General features: G+C 37.6%; 1 protein-coding gene across 3 annotated transcripts in view; it reads left to right on the top strand.

Annotated features, from left to right (window-relative positions):
* Positions 1 to 20,120, top strand: part of DHX9 (DExH-box helicase 9) — a 45,929-nt gene that overhangs the window by 14,297 nt on the left and 11,512 nt on the right. The window contains exons 6-20 of one of the 3 annotated variants that reach the window (XM_040263840.1): positions 97 to 245; positions 1,647 to 1,783; positions 2,594 to 2,640; positions 4,118 to 4,254; positions 4,768 to 4,857; positions 4,948 to 5,109; positions 5,239 to 5,316; positions 5,787 to 5,978; positions 11,262 to 11,403; positions 11,837 to 11,919; positions 15,298 to 15,454; positions 17,495 to 17,595; positions 18,986 to 19,199; positions 19,380 to 19,474; positions 19,744 to 19,817. In XM_040263840.1, coding sequence (XP_040119774.1) covers positions 2,610 to 2,640; positions 4,118 to 4,254; positions 4,768 to 4,857; positions 4,948 to 5,109; positions 5,239 to 5,316; positions 5,787 to 5,978; positions 11,262 to 11,403; positions 11,837 to 11,919; positions 15,298 to 15,454; positions 17,495 to 17,595; positions 18,986 to 19,199; positions 19,380 to 19,474; positions 19,744 to 19,817 — 1,556 coding nt within the window. In that variant the 5' untranslated portion in view covers positions 97 to 245; positions 1,647 to 1,783; positions 2,594 to 2,609. Of the gene's footprint in view, positions 1 to 96; positions 1,784 to 2,593; positions 2,641 to 4,117; positions 4,255 to 4,767; positions 4,858 to 4,947; positions 5,110 to 5,238; positions 5,317 to 5,786; positions 5,979 to 11,261; positions 11,404 to 11,836; positions 11,920 to 15,297; positions 15,455 to 17,494; positions 17,596 to 18,985; positions 19,200 to 19,379; positions 19,475 to 19,743; positions 19,818 to 20,120 lie in introns of all 3 variants that reach the window. The other 2 variants (XM_040263839.1, XM_040263842.1) reach the window with 2 other exon arrangements.

The raw sequence follows: 20,120 nt of genomic DNA, 5'->3' as shown, positions 1-20,120 counted from the left end.
TTTAAAGCATGGTACAAAGAAATTGTTGTTATAGAATTGTGTATCTTAAATATACGTAGCATCATAAGCCAAATTTAATTATCATTGATTCAACAGACCCTTGAATCTGAAGAAGTGGATTTAAACGCTGGACTTCATGGAAACTGGACCTTGGAAAATGCTAAGGCTCGTCTGAACCAGTATTTCCAAAAAGAAAAGATTCAAGGAGAATATAAGTACACCCAAGTGGGTCCTGATCACAACAGGTTTGCTTGTTTCACTCTTTTCCTTCTATAGTAAGTTAGGGGTTTGTAGAGTTATTGTTCTGTTCTTGTACGTGGCATCTGGTTCAGTTTGTGGATGAGTAGAAATGGTGAAAAGATACGTTACTTTGACCGAGAAGAATTGTCACTGATGTGTAATGTGCAGTTTGCGATGGCTTCCACTTAGGAGTGTGATTTTAAGAATAAAATCACAAAAATTTTCTGTGTAAGAATAAAATCTGCAAAAAATCTGCTATTTGTGTTGCTAGACTTCTGGTTCTCGTATGAATCTAAGAGGCAAAAGCCTCAGTAGTAGCCTCAAGTAGTGGTTTGTCCGTGTTTGACTTAAAAGTCAGCCAGAGGTAGTGTTTGTTGTTCTCTGTGGTGTTAGAAGCAGTTATAATGTGTTTTTCTTTAACGTGTCAAGTTAGACAAAGTTTAGAGTCTTCAGAGATAGATGGTGTTACATCTAGAACCAAATTTCCCATCGGCTTTGAAAGTTGCCTGTGTTTGAGTCCTATTAGTGAAGTTTTAAGGGCCTGTTGTGAAGCTGAAGGAGAGCCTCCGTCTTTGTATGTGAGTTAAATTAGCACACTTTTGTTCTGTTAAATTTCATAAAACTGAACATACAGGGAGGAGGAGGTTCTCACAGTGACAGTATGTTTCTCAGCCTGCTTGCTGTTCTTCCTGAGAGCATTCCAGGGTGTAGTAATTATTACTCCCAGGAAGGCTCATATGGATAAGATTCTTCTGGGGGCACTAATATTTTATTGAAAGGGAGGGGGTGTTTGAATGAAAATCTGGATGATTTAATTTGCTGTCCTTATATGAACTAAGTCAAAATGCATCAAAACTGTTTTCCTTAAAAATCAAAGTGTTGCATTCAGCAACCCTAAAATAATTATTACTGAAATAAAACTTTGATCAAAATGATGTTCAGAGCATGGTTCCCCCTGCTTCCCAATGTTTTATTCAGTCCTGAATTCTCAAATACTTAATTTTGACATCTGACTTTATGAAACCATCAGATTATAAAAGAAAGATTCATTTGTTGATGATTTTTTAAAAAATTTTTGTTTTTCTACACTGATTGGGCTTAGTAGCTCTTAATAACTTTAAGGGCAGTTAGATAATTTAAGTATGCCTGAAACTTATTGTAAATTTGTTTTAATATCTTAATTGATTCTGATACAAACAGTTAAAGAATTCAGGCTATGACAAGGAAGGCAGAGGCAGTTGGGGGAGCTTGGACAGCATTGCTCTTTGTATGTCCTTTAAAGGCATAACAGACAGCAACACTAGAGGTCTGTGTTCATACACACATGTGCTGCTGCTTAGGCTGAACTAAGCAATCACATGGGAAACTATTGTAAACTGATTTCTGGTGTTGCTGTTCCCCCCTAGGTGGAGGAGAATGAGATTGAGTGCTGACTTTAAGCCTGGCTGAGAAACATACTGGCATCGGTGTCATTAATGAAAGGGTGGATGTTGTTTCCCTGAAAGCCAGTGGCCTTTGACCCCTGAAGCCGCTGTGCCTGAAGGTCAGTTCACGAGGTATAGGAAGGAATCTTAACTTTTTTTTTTTTTGTAAGTCTCACCTGACCTTTTATTCACAGCACAAAGCCAAGGTTAGAATATGCAATGGAAAGATCAGAAAGCATAGTTTGCAAAGGGCAATTTTCCCCTTTTTAAAGCCCAAATTTATTCCCTAGTATCTGCTAGCTATTTTAGCTGTAGTTTTCAAAAATATTTTGTTCTCCGAAACTTGACTTAAATAAGCTAATTTTTTTGTTGTTATTAAGGGCTACTTCCAACTGCAGGCAGATACCAGATCTCTGTCTCGAGCCACTGACACGGGCTCAGTGTTCGTATACCCATGTGTATGTGTGCATACGAGCCTATTTTTAGCTGATCGTAACAGATTGAAATCATTAGTGGGTGGCCCATGCAAAGAATCTTAAAACAACCACAACTATAGTTTAAGGAGAGCATTGGACTTATTTTATTTCTTGGCCTCAGGCTAAGTGGAAAATTCCTTTTCACTGAATGTTTTCTAGCTATTCAGACTGCAGCCTTGAAATACAGTTTAAAGTAAGTAAATATGGAATCACAACTCCTAACATTTTCTTTCCATGAACAGTTGGCTCATCAAGTTTGATTACAGCTGTCTCATGCCGTGTTGTACATTATTTGACATTTATGTACTTCATTTGTTCTAGGAGTGAACAGAAATGTTTACAGTGGTTTTTTGCTTTGATTTGCCTAAGCAGTTGGAAAGCCTGATTTAAGAATCCTGGATTTAATAATTCTAATGGTGAAATTTCTAACCTTGTTTGTATATGTTGTTACAGGAGCTTTATTGCAGAAATGACCATTTATATCAAGCAGATAGGCAGAAGTAAGTGTTATTGCTTTCCTGCTATTCTGAGTCTTGTACAGCTTAAAGTCTTGAGCCACATATATTATTAATTTGACAGAGTCCATGCTATAAGGTACCATTTAGGGTGTTTTAGAATATTAGTGATTAACAGGCCCAGTTTCCCAATTTGACATGTGAAAAGATTGAGCTAGTTTTGTATTTCAAAGGGTAAGGTGGTAGGCTGCTGAGGAGTGGGCCGGTGTCAAAGAGTTAATCCTTCCGTTGATAGAGAAAAGATACAGCCCCTTCAGGTAAAACTTAGTGACATTTAGAAAGGATTTAATCAGATGATAGGATTGGAGGTCTAAAGGTGGATGTGAGCAGAGTCATAGAGTCAAGACAGAGGTGAGAAAGTTACCCTTGAGGAGGAATTTAAGGAACTGGCTGGGGTTATTCATAAAGGAAGTAAAAAGACAAGCATGAACATGTATTCTTTATTCTTAGTAAGTTTAAAAGCAGGCAGTGTGTCATGCTTGAAAGTATAGAATAGCTCTGTGTACCTGATTTTGTCTCTAACAAGTTTAGTGATTTCAACTAAATCATACCTGTGTTGCTGGGACTCAGTTTACCTCACCACAAGTTGAGGGAAGTGGGTAAAGATTCTTTCCAGCTTGAGAATTATGCACTTATGTGTAGTGTCTAATTCTTATGACTTAAGTGTAGTGTATCAAAGACTTAGAATAAAATCAAGTCTTTGAAAGAAGCGCTAGGAGATGATGTTGAATTTTTTTAATCCTAGACTTTTATGAATACTTTGAGTGGATAGGAGTTTTAAGCTTTTTGGAACATAGCTACAGTCATTTGTTTACATCAGGGAATAGCAAACTTCTGTAGAATTCCAGATAAATATGTTAAGCTTGGTGGGTCAAATATATGACACATTATTATTTCTGTCTTATATTTATGAGCTGTTCATAAACATGATAACATTTCTGGTTCCTGGGCCCATAGTCAAACTCTAGTTGAAGTGTTCTTAGTAAATGGCTTCACTCTTGAGAGACAGAATTGAGTAACTGTGACAGAGACTATATGGCCTTAAAGCCTGAGATATTTTTTGAGCCTTAATAGAAGAAAATTGCTTGACTCCTGGTCTAGGCACTTTGGACCCATTTTCATTCCTTTGATTTGCTTTTTAATCCTTTATTTTTCAGAAGTTAAATTCTTCCCGTTTTAATGCTATATGATGTTAATAATGACAGCTTCGTTAAAATAGTTTATTTGCTTTTAATGTAAAGATTTGTATGTGGTATGTGTCTTGGTGTGTGCCTATAACTGATGGTAAGCTGTTAATGGTATTGGTTTGAGTTAGCAGTTAGAATGAAAAGAGCTTAGAACTCATACTCTGCATTTTAGGTCAGCTTTTGTTCCCTAACCTCCTAGTTTCTTATGATGGGATGTTTCTGTACTTAAGACAATTTATCTTTTTCTCTTTGGTAATTTTGAACTTAAATTATAGGGATTTTTGCACGCGAACATGGATCAAATAAAAAATTGGCAGCACAGTCCTGTGCGCTGTCACTTGTCAGACAACTCTACCACCTTGGAGTGATTGAACCTTACTCTGGACTTACAAAGAAGAAAGAAGGAGAGACAGTGAGTCTTTAGACTTAGTAGCCCAGAGAGATAATATGAGATTCAGTTTTGCTGTTGTTTAGTCACTAAGGTCTGTCCGACTCTTTGTGACCCCATAGACTATAGCCCGTCAGGCTCATCTGTCCATGGGATTTCCCAGGAAAGAATACTAGAGTGGATTGCCATTTCCTTCTCTAGGGGATCTTTCCGACCCAGAGAGCAAACCCTGGTCTCCTGCATTGGCAGGCAGATTCTTTACCACTGAGCCACCAGGGAAGCCCGTGAGATTCAGTTTAGCTTCTGTTTAATATTTGGCTAAAGATGTTTGATCATTCTAGGACTCTTGCCTCAAGAAATGGAAATGGCCTACTCCTTATCATTAAAGTAATTCTTTCACCAAGGAACTGACTTCTTGTTGGCTTTAGGTCTATTGTAGGCCTAGTATCAACTCCATACTCTTAACCCTCCCGTAGTAAATCTGAGTAGTGTTCATATGTATGTTACACGATTCTGATGACTCTCCCTTTTCTGTAGGTGGAGCCTTACAAAGTGAACCTTTCTCAAGATTTGGAGCATCAGCTGCAGAACATTGTTCAAGAGTTAAATCTTGAGATCGTGCCCCTAGTAAGCATACAGCTACTCAGTTCTTCACCTTTGTATTGACCTTCTTTAGTCAGACAAGCAACTGATATTTTTGGTTTTGTTTTTTAATAGCCTGAAGATCCCTCTGTGCCTGTTGCACTCAACCTTGGCAAACTGGCTCAGTTTGAGCCATCTCAGCGGCAAAACCCAGTGGGTGTGGTTCCTTGGTCACCACCACAATCCAACTGGAATCCTTGGACTAGCAGCAACATTGATGAGGGGCCTCTGGCTTATGTGAGTGCAGCACTGTTGTTGAGATTAGACTTCTGTTTTACTTTTGAACATATTTCATTCGGATGACTAGTTTTAAAGAAATGAATCTAAATTATGCTTTTGTGTGACTGTTGCTTTCCCATTTTACAGGCTACTCCCGAACAAATTAGCATGGACCTCAAGAATGAATTAATGTATCAGCTGGAACAGGATCGTGATTTGCAAGCAGTAAGTCTGAAGTATTTAAACAAATTGGGCTTAAGAGCTTCAAAACAGTGAATAATATATTTTTGCCTTCTAGGAAGGCAAATCAAAGATACTAATCTAACTGATTCCTAGTTACCTCTGAGGATAGGAGTAGTGAGTTAAGGGCCTGTGATTCTTAATGTAAATGAAGAGATGGAGTATAATAACTTTCCATGTGTGTGTGTTTTGGTGTTTTCTGAATGAAGCGACTTAAGGCCAAAAGATAGATTATTTTCAGAAATTTAATAGAAAGGAGGCTGTTCAATTAGAGGGGTGTGTGTGTGCGTGCGTGTGCGCCAGTGGGAAGGAGTAACGTGTGTGTGTGCCAGTGGGAAGGAGTAACTTTTCCTAGAGATGGCAGGGTTTTTTTTTTTTTTTTTTTTTCAGAATTAAAATAGTTGCTTCTGATACGTATGTTGGTGGACATGTAAAGTGTAACTTTTCTAATACAGGTCTTACAAGAGAGAGAGTTACTGCCTGTGAAGAAATTTGAAAGTGAAATCCTGGAAGCAATTAGTCAGAATCCAGTTGTCATTATTCGAGGTGCTACTGGATGTGGTAAAACCACACAGGTTCCCCAGTTTATTCTAGATGACTGTATCCAGAATGACCGAGCAGCTGAGTGTAACATTGTAGTAACTCAGGTAAGTAACAAGCCAGTTTATGAGGCATGTGCCTGTTGTGAATAGTGTTTGAGAGGTGGAAACATCTGGAAGCCAGAGCATTCCTAATTCTTTGATCAGCTTCCCTTTGTAGTGACAGAAAATTCTGAAAGTGGTAGAGCATTAGGCCCCTTTAAGTTAAAAACAGAAAAAAGAAAAGGCATGAAAAGAATTTAAGTTTTGTGTTAAGCTCTGGTATCTTTCACTGATAAGGTAAACTGAATCATATGGTAGATTCTTAATGTCTGGGCTTGAAGGGAGTCTTCGAACCTCATTTCAGTTCATTTCAGTTGTGTCTGGCTGTTTGCAACCCCGTGAACTGCAGCATGCCAGGCCTCCCTGTCCATCACCAACTCCTGGAGTTTACTTAAACTCATGTCCATTGAGTCGATGATGCCATCCAACCAGCTCATCCTCTGCCACCCCCTTCTCCTCCCGCTTTCAATCTTTCCCAGCATCAGGGTCTTTTCAAATGAGTCAGCTCTTCGCATGAAGTGGCCAAAGTTTTAAGAGTTTCAGCTTCAGCAGCAGTCCTTCCAATGAATATTCAGGACTGTTCTCCTTTAGGATGGACTGGTTGGATCTCCTTGCAGTCCAAGGGACTCTCAAGGGTCTTCTCCAACACAGTTCAAAAGCACCAATTCTTCGGTGCTCAGCTTTCTTTATAGTCCCAACTCTCACATCCATACATGACTACTGGAAAAACCATAGTTTTGACTAGACAGACCTTTGCTGCCAAAGTATTGTCTCTGTTTTTTAATATGCTGTCTAGGTTGGTCATAATTTTCATTCCAAGGAGAAAGCATCTTTTAGTTTCATGGCTGCAATCACCATCTGCAGTGATTTTGGAGCCCAGAAAAATAAAGTCAGCCACTGTTTCCCCATCTATTTCCCGGGAAGTGATGGGACTGGATGCCATGATCTTCGTTTTCTGAATGTTGAGCTTTAAGCCAACTTTTTCACTTTCCTCTTTCACTTTCATCAAGAGACTTTTTAGTTCCTCTTCACTTTCTGCCATAAGGGTGGTGTCATCTGCATATCTGAGGTTATTGATACTTCTTCAGGCAATCTTGATTCCAGCTTGTGTTTCATCCAGCCCAGCATTTCTCATGATGTACTCTGCATATAAGTTAAAGGGTGACAACATACAGCCTTGACATACTCCTTTTCCTATTTGGAACCAGTCTGTTGTTCCATGTCTAGTTCTAACTGTTGCTTCCTGACCTGCATGCAGGTTTCTCAAGAGGCAGGTCAGGTGGTCTGTTACTCCCATTTCTTTGGGCCTAAAATAAGGTAAAACTGAGAGTACTTTGTCCTTAAGTTTGCATTCAAACCTTGGTTCTCTTTATCTTATCACCTTAAGGTTCAATAAAAACCAATCAGAACAAGAGTAGGCAAGATAGAAAAACAGATAAATGATTGACTTTAGCAGAATGCTTATTATATGCTGAGTTCTATTGTAAACAATTGATATTTTTGTGCTCATTTAAAGTTTATGACTCTTAAGATGTAAGTACTGTATCATTTAGTATTTTTCTTTCAGTAACTTGAGGCACAAAGAGATTTAAAAATCGCCCAAGATTAACACAGGAAGTGGTTGAAACTAGTATTCACAACCAGTCTGCCAGTAGTCCCCATTTTGACTGCCACGTTCGGTTAGCTATAAGCAATGTTGGCAAGTCTGTCGCACAGTTAGGGAAGAGCTAATTACCCTTCCAAGTCTTCTTAGGTAAAGTGGTTCCTGTCAGCTGTAACCCTATACTTCTGGCATTTGGAAGGAGAGCATTGAAGGTAGCCGGATACCACCTCCTAGGCTGACTAGGGGTGACTTAGGGAATCTTAACCTGGAAAGTATAATTAATATTCAGGGGGAGCATCTTGAACCTTGAAATAGCCCCCCCATAAAAAGAAATTGTGCATATACATTTATGTGGACATGTGTAAACCATGCTTTTAATGTGTCTGAAATGAATATATGTCTTAAAATTGCCCTGTATATTTTATAGGAGAGTTGGGTTTGGGGAGGATCTAAAAATGTTGACCAAAGGAATGCATTTAAAATTGATGATAATCCTAAGCTTTTGAAGAGAGAGGATGGATAGGTGTCTATTTTTCTAGGATAGGACCCTTAACTTTATTCTTCTCAAACTATTTCTTGATTGTCCTTCTCACTCCCCAAACTAGCTATGATTTCTTTGCCTCACAGGAGATGTTCTAACTCCCAACTACATCTATCAGTAAAGTACCCTTCCTCTTAATACTTACCTTGAAGTACCCTTCCTCTTAATACTTACCTTTTGGGAGACGTGTTGTTCAGGAGGATGCCGTTTTACAGAACATTTGAGTTCTGTTCTGCCCTCCCTGTGCTACCACTTTCCATTTTACACTCAGAACAATCCAGCAATATAGGCAAAAGTGCAAACTCCAACAAATGAGCTGAACACCTGTATTTTCACTCAGAAGTTGTTTGCATGTCATGAGTAGGAAACAACTAACTCCTGCCCCAGTAGGAAGTGATTTTTCTCACCTCCTATCTGATTCGCCAGATCCAAGTTGGTCAGACAAAAGTGGCTTCTGTTTGTTGTAGACAGAACAGTTTCTGTAATGTGGTCTTCCACTTCATGTGATTTGCTCACTAACTTGTGCCCCTCCCAGACAACTTGGACAGTTCCAGTGGGCTTCATCTGTAAAATGCACAGATTTCTATAAGTAGGCTATAACAAATGGCATCCCACTCCGGTACTCTTGCCTGGAGAATCCCGAGGATGGAGGAGCCTGGTGGGCTGCTGTCCATGGGGTCACTAGGAGTTGGACACGACTGAGCGACTTCACTTTCATGCATTGGAGAAGGAAATGGCGACCCACTCCAGTGTTCTTGCCTGGAGAATCCCAGGGACGGGGGAGCCTGGTGGGCTGCCGTCTATGGGGTCGCACAGTTGGACATGACTGAAGCGACTTAGCAGCAAGAACAAATATAAAAGCAAGGAAACTAGTGTGCAATGGTGGATCAAGGGTTATTCTCTTTCTTTGCATGTAAAACAGCTTTCATTTATTCCCTAGTTTTCCTTTATTGTTATATCTTTCATAAAGTAGTAAGTTTATGGAGTTGAAAAATGCTTCAGAGAATTATTCCATCTTTCTTCTCAGAGTGGCATATTTATAATAGATGGTCACCTAACTTCTGCTTGAAAATTTCCAGTGGTGTGGAGGTGTAGCCTATGTCTTCTGATTCCAGGATAGCCTGGAAACATTTAGTCTAAATCTACATGTACCTTTGTTGCTATACTTACAGGATATCATATTAGCCATATTATCTACCAAGTATAATGCTGTTTTGTATACTTGGATGATAGGGAAATCTTTGGAAGTTTTCAGAAAAGTCAAGGCCCAACACTTAAAACATTAACCCATAGCATCATCCTTATGATTCAGCCTGTTTATTCCTACATTGCAGGAAACAATTACATACATTCAGTTTTCCCAGCTACATAAGCACATCAAAACTAGGAGTGATTTCATTATGGTTTTGGGGGGGTTGGTTTGTTTGTTTTTTAATCTTTTTCTGTTTGTCTAGCACCTTCTGTGGCACCTGATACTAATGTGCTATGACTACTTACCTTATGAATTAATAAATGGGTGAATGGTAGATACAGCAAAGGATGAGATTGTTCGCGTTCTTAATAACTCGTACATCTCAGTTAAATAGTTCTTTAAAGGTGTGCCTTCACTTAAAACAAGTTCTGTACCACGTGTGATCGGTTTCCCTATTGAAAGATCACTTGATACCATTAAGAGATAGGGCCAGTGGTGAAGAAATTTTATTTTCTGTAAAAACCTTGGAATCACTTTGTATACAGAGTGAAAAACAGCATTTTAAACATGTCTGCCTGCCGGGGTTCTGCCCCGGTGGATCCAGGGAATTCGAAGGGGAGACGGAGTGGGTGAGGAAAAATTTACTTAATTAGAAATATACAGAGAGATTAGGAAGAAATAGTGTAGTAGGAAAATTTAGTGGAGAAAAGAGGCTGAATAACTTGGTTTATGTGGAAAGCCAATAAAGTTCCCGACAAGGAGCTTGCACCATCTACGTTAGGCCACCGGCGTCCTCGTGAATAGTGGGGGGTGCCCCACCTTGGGCTCCCTCTCTCGTGGATCTTAGAAGCTGGGGCAAGTAAGTAGACATGGCGAGCCTCCACGCCTCAGATGGGAATTCAGCCAGAAAATAGAGTAAAGACATGGGGGAAACCAGTCCAGTGGTTTCTATTTATTGTCCAGAAAGGCCTTTTATACTTTTTTTGGTACATAGACATCAATGGATAATATAAAATTATGCAGCATCAGCAGCCCTGACTCTTATCAAAACCAGGCTTTCTCTCTGCATACCGAGTTGTATACACAAGTCTTAGGTGATTTACATCATCTTCTGGCCAGAGGGCCAGTTAACATTTTACGGCCTTTTTCTGATAAGGATTTGTCAACCAGAAGACTTATTTGTGTTGTTCTTCCCAAAGTCTGGTGCCACTCTCAGAAAGCACTAAATGAAGTTACATTTTTACATAGCAAGGATACAAGAGGAGTGCAGTGATATATAACAAAGAAAAGTAATTAACTCAAAAGTCTAGTGTTGCTAACATCAAAACTACTATATTTCTATTTCTGTATCCCAATTACATTGATTAATATCCTTCAGGTGCCTAAAAGATAAAGAATATGGAGGCCTGGCAGCAGTCATTGAGTCAACAGTGAAAACCCATCACCAATATAATTTTTAGCTTTTTAGAAAAGGCTCTGTATCTCTAAGATGCTCTAAGCTTCGTGCCTCTCGCGACTGGGGGGCTGTAAACAATTCACAAGTTGTAAAAAGTCCGGGGGAACCTGTTAGGCAAGTTAGAGAGCCATCCAAAGGGGGTTCAGACCAGAGACATTCTTTTTATATGTAATAAGGCAGGCAGACTCTGGTTTTGGGGGGTAGATGTTCAGGAAAACTCAGGGGGAACCCCTGAAGCTAGATCACGCCTTTGCGTTTTGTCTGGCTTCCTTCCTCATGACCATTGCCATGGGCAGGATTCCTCACGCTGGCTCCCAGCATCTGCCGTAGAATTTTTTTTCTTTTTAATTTTGGAACTTTCTAAATATATCACCATTATTCTTTGTATTGATTACTGAGCTGGCAGTGGGTCAGGTTTACTACAGTAATTTAATAACCCTACTAAGTGTAACTAATTTTGTAGCATTTAAATCACTTTTCTTGTTTGTCTGTCTCAGCCCAGGAGAATCAGTGCGGTTTCTGTGGCAGAACGAGTTGCATATGAGAGAGGAGAAGAGCCTGGAAAAAGCTGTGGCTATAGCGTTCGATTTGAGTCCATACTTCCTCGCCCTCATGCGAGTATAATGTTTTGCACTGTAGGTCAGTGACATGTTTTATTTCTGCCTTTCACTTGGGGTGTACATTGTGTTTGTGAAGAAAACTCGATAACAGCACAGAATGACTGGAAATGATGAATCAAGAGCCCAGTCTCAGAATTCTTATTTAAACAGAACTTTTGGCAGTTTTCCTCTTAGAGAGTATGATATACTTTTGGTTGTTGTAGCACAGAGCAAATGAAATCAACTTAGGTTACAAGAGTAACATCTTTTTCATACTCTTCATTAGATAAGTATGTTTCAGACTACAAATCACTTTTTAAATAATTTATACCAGTGATGAAACTAAAATGCTGGGGTTGTAGTAGTTGAAGCATGGATGATTGTCTGGAAATTTGTTTCTTTGCACTTTTCTGTACCTCCCTACTTTACCATAGAAGCTCATCTCCAGTGTTTACTCTGATTTTCTTTTCAAGGTGTGCTCCTAAGAAAATTAGAAGCAGGCATTCGAGGAATCAGTCATGTAATTGTAGATGAAATACATGAAAGAGACATAAATGTAAGTAACTTGAGAATTATAGTAAGGTACTGATACTAATACACTGAATAAAGAGAGCTTACAACTTCTGACAAAATTAGGTACTTTAGTCACTAAGATATTGACCATTCTGTTTTAGCAAAGTCATTAAACCCTTTTTTTGTTGTTAAAGCAGAGTTCTAAAAGTAAAGACCTCTTATTGTAAGTATAATTTCAGTGATTATTAAGCTATACCATAATTCAGCGACTGAATGATTTATCACTGAATATCTGATGGAATTTTAATGATCAGTTTTTCTTTGAGTTGAAAATTTGTGATAAGTTTTACTTTTTTTTTTCTTTTGGCCATGTGACTGGCGGCATCTTAGTTTTCTGACCAGCATTGAACCCATCCCCATAGCAGTGATAGTGCTGAGTCCTAACTGTTGCACCACTAGGGAGTTTTAAAATTTAATACAGTTAACAGTGTTTTTTGGATATTTGTAGTTTTAGTCTTTTTTGATGTTAATGGTAATAATACCAGAATTAAGAAAACTAGATTTTTCACACCTGATCCTCTTGGTTCTTAGCAAAACTTACATAGAATTAACTTTTTATACAGTTGTATAATTCAAAGATTGATCCCATAAAGCAGTGACTGTTTTCTATGACACTGTTTTACGTATCCAAACAAAGACGTTAGTGGATGGACAGTAAGTCATTCAAACTATTGCCAAACTGCTGTATTATCTTTACTAATAGGTAACACACAAATGTTCAAGTTTAAATTATTCCAGATCATACTAGAAACATGGATTATTGTTTCTAATTTCCCCCAAAGTAAGTGGTTTTGGTTAGCTTTTCTTGAAAGCTTGTCAGGTCTATATTAATATATTGTTCATTCAGTAAAAATGGAAAAACAACTTGGCAGAAACTTTGTTCTCTTTCAGATGAACCTAATCTAAACTTGTCACTTTAAGAGGGAAAACCCCAAAGAACTTAAAAGACCAATTAGAAATATTTAGCAATGTGGCTGGATAAAAAGTTAATATACAAAAGTCAGTTGCATTGTATATGTTACCAACAGCTAGAAAACAACTAAAACGATAACACTGCACTAATCAGAATGTCAAACACCTAAGACTGACTCCAACAAAAAGACGCAGAACCTCTATAGGAAAAATAGAACTTCATAACAAAGTACTAGAAAAGAGCAGGTTGTGTTCATGGCTAGAAGGACTTATGTCAGTTCATCTGAAGTTGATCCACATTCGAATGTCTAATCATATTTCCAGTAGGTTGTTTTTTTGATGGAAGTTTTTTTTTTCTTTTGTAAACAGGGAAGATTTATGGCCAGAAATAACCAGGACTCCTATAGACAGGCAGAATGAAAGCTCTTGCTTTACAGATGTTGGGACTTAATTTGAAGCTCTAGTAATTGAGATAGTGTGGCACGAGGGGTGACAGTTTGACTGACGGAGTAACAGTGTAGAAACAGATTGTGTTGCGTGCAGCTTTGGTGTAGTAGAATGAGTGATAGGTGTCACATTAGATAGTGGGAAAGGGAGTGGACTATTCAAGAAATGGAGCTGGAAACAAATGCTCATCTGTAAGGAGATCCTTGAATAGTTTTTGATCCTTACCTCATAACCAAATATAAAGATCAACTGCAGGTAGATAAGGATCTAAGTGCCAAAGTAATTTTAAAACTCTATAAACTAGAATATGTAAGTAGACATCTAAATAGCAGTACCCAGTAAAAATATAATGTGGCCCACACATGTGATTTTTAATTTTCTAGCCTCATATTTTAAAAGGTGAAGGAGAAATATAAAATTAACTTAGTATATCTAAAATTTCCATCATGTGGTCAATATAAAATATATATCAAGGTTTTTTGCATTTTCTTTTTTTCATGTTAGGTCCTCAAAAATCTGTGTACTCTGCTCTTAGAGCACATCTTAGTTTAGATCAGGCATATTTCATGTCCTCAGTAGCCACAACTTTATGGGGCAACAATAGTCCAGTCCTTCTAGAAGAATTTCTTAAAACATGAGATGCGTTAGCCATGATACAAGACTGATGTGTTCATCTAAATTAAGATCAGTTATTCATTCAAAGATACTTGACAGAAAACCACAAGCTTGAAGATTGCAATATAGCCAACAAAGGATTAGTAATATATAAACACCTCCTGCAAAGTAGTAAGAAAAGTACAAATGGCTCAGAGAAATTTGAAAGAGGAGTTATATTTGGCTAGTAGACATGATGTGAGGTGTTGGTCTCATTGGTGAATAGGAAAGTACAGACTAAGACCATAAAATACTTATCTTTTATATCCACTTGATTAATAAAATATAAGTGATGATACCAAGTATTGAAGAATATAAATGTCATCAGCCTCTCTTATTTGAGCATTATCTCCCAAAGTTCAACATTTCATACCCTCTCAGTACAGTTCCACACCTATACTTACTCATGGAAACTTGGATATGTACCACAGGAGGTACACACAAGAATGTTCAGAGGGCAAATGTTTGGACGATTAAGATCCTGAAAACAACATAGATGCCTGCAGAGGGCATCCCCAGAAATCTTCAGGTGAATTAACGGGTATATACACACATTGTGATATTTAAGTAGTCTTGTCAGACTGGTAACACACGTGGGTGAATCTTAGCAGTGCTGTGGTGTGTGAAAAAGGAAATCCCAAAAGATGACATAGAATATTGTACCCTCTCATAAAGTTAAGAATAGGTAAATTTTAAAATTCATGCATATATATGTCTGTGTATATGTATTTAGATACAAATATAGATAAGAGGAAAGGTATATGAAAAGGAATAAAGATTCAGAATGGTGGCTCTCTTTAGCTTGGGGAGGCAGAATGATGGATTTGAAGACCATATTGCCAGAGAAAAGTTTGTCAGAGATCCACCTTTAATGTTGTTTGGTAGGTTGATGGAAACTCTACATTATTAAATAAGTGCCTTGATCATTGTTTGTTTAAATGGACTAAGTACAACCTTTTCAACATTTTTAAGATTAGGTAGGTGATTGGAAAACTGATTAGGCTGAAAAACTGAAAGGCTCATTGTGACTTTCCCCCTTTCTTTAGTTAAAGTTTGTGCAACTGAAAATGTAAATTTCATTGAAAATTTCCTCTCATTAAATTTTTTTCTTCTCCCTTCCCCTACCCTGATAGCACTCATTTCGAATCCCCGCAACGAATAGGCTACAACTGTTGTTAAAAAGTACTGTTACTGCATTCCACTGTAATCCCTCATCTTACAGGCCACCTAAAAAACCAGATTTCATTGATATCTTGTGCTTATATAACTCAGAAGTCTTTTTAGGTGTATCTCATGAGTAAGGACTTCTTAATTCATTTGTTTTTCTTTTGTGTTTATGTTATAATAGACTGACTTCCTTTTGGTAGTGCTGCGTGATGTCGTTCAGGCTTATCCTGAAGTTCGCATTGTTCTCATGTCTGCTACTATTGATACTAGCATGTTCTGTGAATATTTCTTCAATTGCCCAATCATTGAAGTTTATGGGAGGACTTTCCCAGTTCAAGGTAAATATTGTGGGAGTAGGGTGGGAGGGTGAACATATTTTGTGCAGGAGTCTGTAGTTTTCCTTAATCCCAGAGATAAGAGTAATCTCAAGGATATTTAAAATAAAGTCTAAATTAGGGTATCAAATACATCATAACATTCTTGGGGTTTTAGTCAAGCAGTAGCGAATGATCACAACTTGGAGTTTACGTATCCAGTAAATTGTCTGTCCTTAATAGCTAAACTTTTAAGATTCTGTATAGTCAAATGTAAATTACTATGGCCTATATATATTCATGGAAAATGCTGTTAAAAGTTGAAGCTGCCAGGGCCAAATTAACTAGAGAATCAATCTTTTGTAGAGCAGAGCAGGCAGATTTTGAAACAAGGTTAAGGTGAGTGTTTGTCAAGTTCATGCATTTCTGATTGTTAAGAGCTTCTTTATTTGGAAGATTTTTATCATCACCATACTCTATGATAGTCATCTAGTAGCTTGTTTTTAAAAATTAATTACTTGGTACAGTCTAATTTGAAGACATGAAAATAAGCTAAAAAGTTTTCAGTGTACATATGGAATGATGAATAGCTGTGTCAAGCTGCTAACTTTTGAAATTAAAAGGTAAGAGTAGCTCTGAAATAAAAGTCAGTGCACTCATATCTCATGAGGGTACAGTTAGTAATTCCCAAATGGCTTTGCATGCATACTGGGATTCAGAAAATAAGTGGATGGCAGGTGGTGAGAACCAAGTTAACTGCTGTAGTGAGAGGCTATATAGGTGAGTATAAGGGAAGATTTGAATAAACTCTGTGGTATTAGGTTACAGTTGTAGACATCTGTAAGAACTCATGTTCTAATAGAAGTAAATAAATGCAGACAAGTCTGGATCCATGAATTTGTATACATATATTTCCTCACTTTGTCTGCTGAACACGCCTAGAAGTAATGACATTGTAGTATGATACCCAGATCTTGTTTCCAGTACCATTCTCCAATTAAAGGAACCAGATGTCCTTAAAGAAAACTGATTCTGAGGCAGGGAATATACAAGATGAGCCTGAACCATCTTGTAGTACCAGAAAGTAAGGAAGCGCTTAAAAACAGTGAAGGAGTCAGAGGGACATAGGAGTCAACTGTAAGCTCTCAGTGGCCAAAAATGGAATAGGTGGAACAGAAAAATAAAAAACAGTATTGGATTTAACCTGAAGTATAAAAATAGGTATCCATGGGGTCGCAAAGATTCAGGCACGACTGAGCAACTAAACTGAACTGATTAATTTATGCAGTGGTTGAATAAATACATGGATAATAAAGACACAGCTCTCATATGAAGAATTACAGAAAAAATTATGTAGATACTCAAAAAAGTAACTCTTTAACTCTTTATATCTTCAGGGTGCTCTGCTTAATGACTTGCTTCCGAAGAGTAACATAGGGAAATGGGGAAACAAGTAACTGGGCGAACACTGCCTCACCATGATCAAGTTAATATCACAGTGAGGAGTTATGTTGATATGTACCTTTGCTATAATGTGATGAGAATGGTACTCTGGGGCTCTTTGGTGTAGTAGGGAAGTGTTTAGAGTATGAGACATTTCCAGAACACTTCTGGAACACTTCAAAGAACCTCAGGAGCATAATTGATCAGTAGATATTCCAGCCTTTGCACTGAGGTCCTTCTTTAGAGCAGTAACTAGAAGGAACCCATTTTATAAGGATGGACTATGGTTTATTACTAATTTCTGTCCACATGTACCACACCATGGGAGTATACAACATAGAGCACAGTATGCAGTCCATGAATGTTAGTGGACACCCTGACTGGCTTTGTGGGAACATGTATGTATAAGAGATACCTCACCCCCTCCTTCATGGTTTAAGAAATGGGAACACTTAGTTTGGTTGGGAAAACAGGTTATTGCCCCTGAAAATGCCTTGGCAGTTGTGAAAAATCAGATTGAAGGGCATGAAAGTAATTTTGAATTGTGAATTAGAGGATGAGTTTTAAAGACTGCTCATTCTGAAAGTTGCTGTTACTTACCTGACTGTATTGTCCTGGCAGAATACTTTTTGGAAGATTGTATTCAGATGACCCACTTTGTTCCTCCACCAAAGGACAAGAAGAAGAAGGATAAGGATGATGATGGTGGTGAGGATGATGATGTAAGTGAATTTAATGAATTTTCATTGTGGGCAAAATTTTTATTACAGAGAATGATTTCAGTAAAAAGATGGAACGAGTTAGCATTACAAAAAAACCTTTAAAAATTGACTATAATATCTATCTTTGAATTCGCTGATGTATTTGAATTCACTGATGTATTTTACTCCGAAAAATTCCACATTCAGTGAAAAGTTTTTTTCATAACGAGTTTTATCTCTGGCATAAAGGTTCTAAAAAAAAGGAAAGAGGAGGATATTTAGTAACTATTTAGTATGATTTTGCTGCTCTGTTATTCCATGAGCCATAGCACCTGGAAAACTGGTAGGTGCAATCTTGTACCCCATCTCAGATGTACTGAGTCAAAATCCACATTTTAAGAAGATCTCCAGGAGACCCATGTGTACAGTATAAAGTTTTAAGAAGCAGCAGTTGTAGTCCTTGGTTACACAGACTATATGGTGATGACATTAGCACACGGAGAGGGTATGAAAGTGGGGGATAATGAGGGATTGCCTAAGAAGAAACGGGAAAGAAAAGTTGACACTTCATAGTGCTTAAGAGTTGGACCAGTGATATTTTAAAATGCCTCTTAAGTCTGGAAATGTGAGGAGAATGAAGACTACAAGGCAGCCAACAATGTAGAATATACTAAACATAACCTCAGATTTTTTTTTTTTTTTTTTTGAGGATTGATAGTTTTAATCAGACACTTTGAAGATACAAATGAATTATATTATGAATTGCGTTCTCAAATCTTCTGATGAATTAGAAAATTTATGGGGGGGTTGGGAATCATAACAAGTTTGTTTCTCATTACTGAAGGTTTGGGTTATCTTTGTTTCTCAGGCACGCTTTTTGGAAAATACCAACCATAGTATTTCAGATGAAGGTGATCCAATGTCCTGTCTGCAGGACTCATTTTAGAATTAAAGGACTTAATATTTAGGGTGAGATGAGTCTGGAAATTACACAGAGAAGCATTGCATATATATATATATAAAGTAATTATACAGTAATTGATACCAAGAGAGGATCATAGAAGCAGTTCGTTAATTGGTAAGGAAAATATTTTTTGAAAAACCAAGTTTATAGTCAAAAGAGAGAAACTTGGTAGAAAGAGCCATTAGTAACTTCAGTCAAATGAAGAGTTTGTGCCTTGAATTTTAGTCATGTCCTATGGGACATGTTGGTCAGTGAAGAAATTCAATAAGCCAGTATGCAGTGGTTTTACATTTTTAAAAATTAAATTTCTTCTGTATGCTTAATACAACCAAACAGCTAGAGATAATAAGAATATTTAGGTGTCATTTGAACATTGAGAACACATCTATCTAGTTGTGAGTTGTGGTGATTGAGACAGTCCAAAATATGTTTCCCTATTTTTTGCAGGCAAATTGCAACCTGATCTGTGGTGATGAATATGGTGCAGAAACAAGGATAAGCATGGCTCAACTGAATGAAAAGGAAACTCCTTTTGAACTCATTGAAGCTCTACTTCTGTACATTGAGACCCTTAATGTTCCTGGAGCAGTGTTGGTCTTTCTGCCTGGCTGGAATTTGATTTATACTATGCAGAAGCATTTGGAAATGAATCCACATTTTGGTATGAGTCTGTCTTGAATTTTCAACTACTTGAGAGTGGGAAATGAATGATTTTGCTTGTTCCCTAGCCAGTATGTGAAAACAAAGTTTAATGTATTGATTTTTGATTTAAAAGTACATAATGTAGGCAGTTTTAAACTAGGCTCCTTTTTAAGACCTGAACTTTTCCATGTTGTTACAGGAAGCCACCGGTATCAGATTCTACCTCTGCATTCTCAGATTCCGCGAGAGGAGCAGCGCAAAGTATTTGATCCAGTACCAAGTGGAGTAACCAAGGTAACAGGGTTGCAAGTGCCTTAGATATTAAATGAGACAGACCTTCAAAGAGCTATCCAAAAAAGTTGTAAATGATCTAAATTGAGGAAGAAAACACAGGTCTTTTCTTCATGAATTTAGTGGTTTTTCCAGTTATCCAGTCATTGAGTGATTAAAAAAAAAAACTTTTGTAATTCTGTTGTCACTTACTACATAGGCAGATCATTCTTTTTGAGTACATGATAAAATATTTTCCTAAGTGTAATTTTTAAAATTTCATTTCTTCACAGATTATTTTGTCCACAAACATTGCTGAGACAAGCATCACCATAAATGATGTTGTTTATGTCATTGACTCCTGCAAGTAAGTGCTCAAGGATCCCATTGCCTGGGGCATAAGAAGTCAGTTAACAGAATCAGAACACTTGGTTTTAAAACTCTTCTTTTACCATCAAAATTACTGTGCTGTCTCTGTATGTACTGAGTTACAGGCTACTGAGTGATTCTTGGTGTTGATCATTATATCAGTTATGGTAGAAAGTGACAGAGCTTAATGTTAGCTTCTGGCTGCTTCTCATTATTTTTATCTGCTGGTATTTTTCTCATATGCCATTGGGTGTTTCCATTGACCACTGCAGTACAATAGTGAGCTGTTTGGTGTGTAAAG

Source organism: Oryx dammah, unplaced genomic scaffold (genome assembly GCF_014754425.2).
Source record: "Oryx dammah isolate SB20612 unplaced genomic scaffold, SCBI_Odam_1.1 HiC_scaffold_21, whole genome shotgun sequence".
Taxonomy (NCBI): Eukaryota; Metazoa; Chordata; class Mammalia; order Artiodactyla; family Bovidae; genus Oryx; species Oryx dammah.
This window is presented reverse-complemented; position numbering and strand designations above follow the sequence as displayed.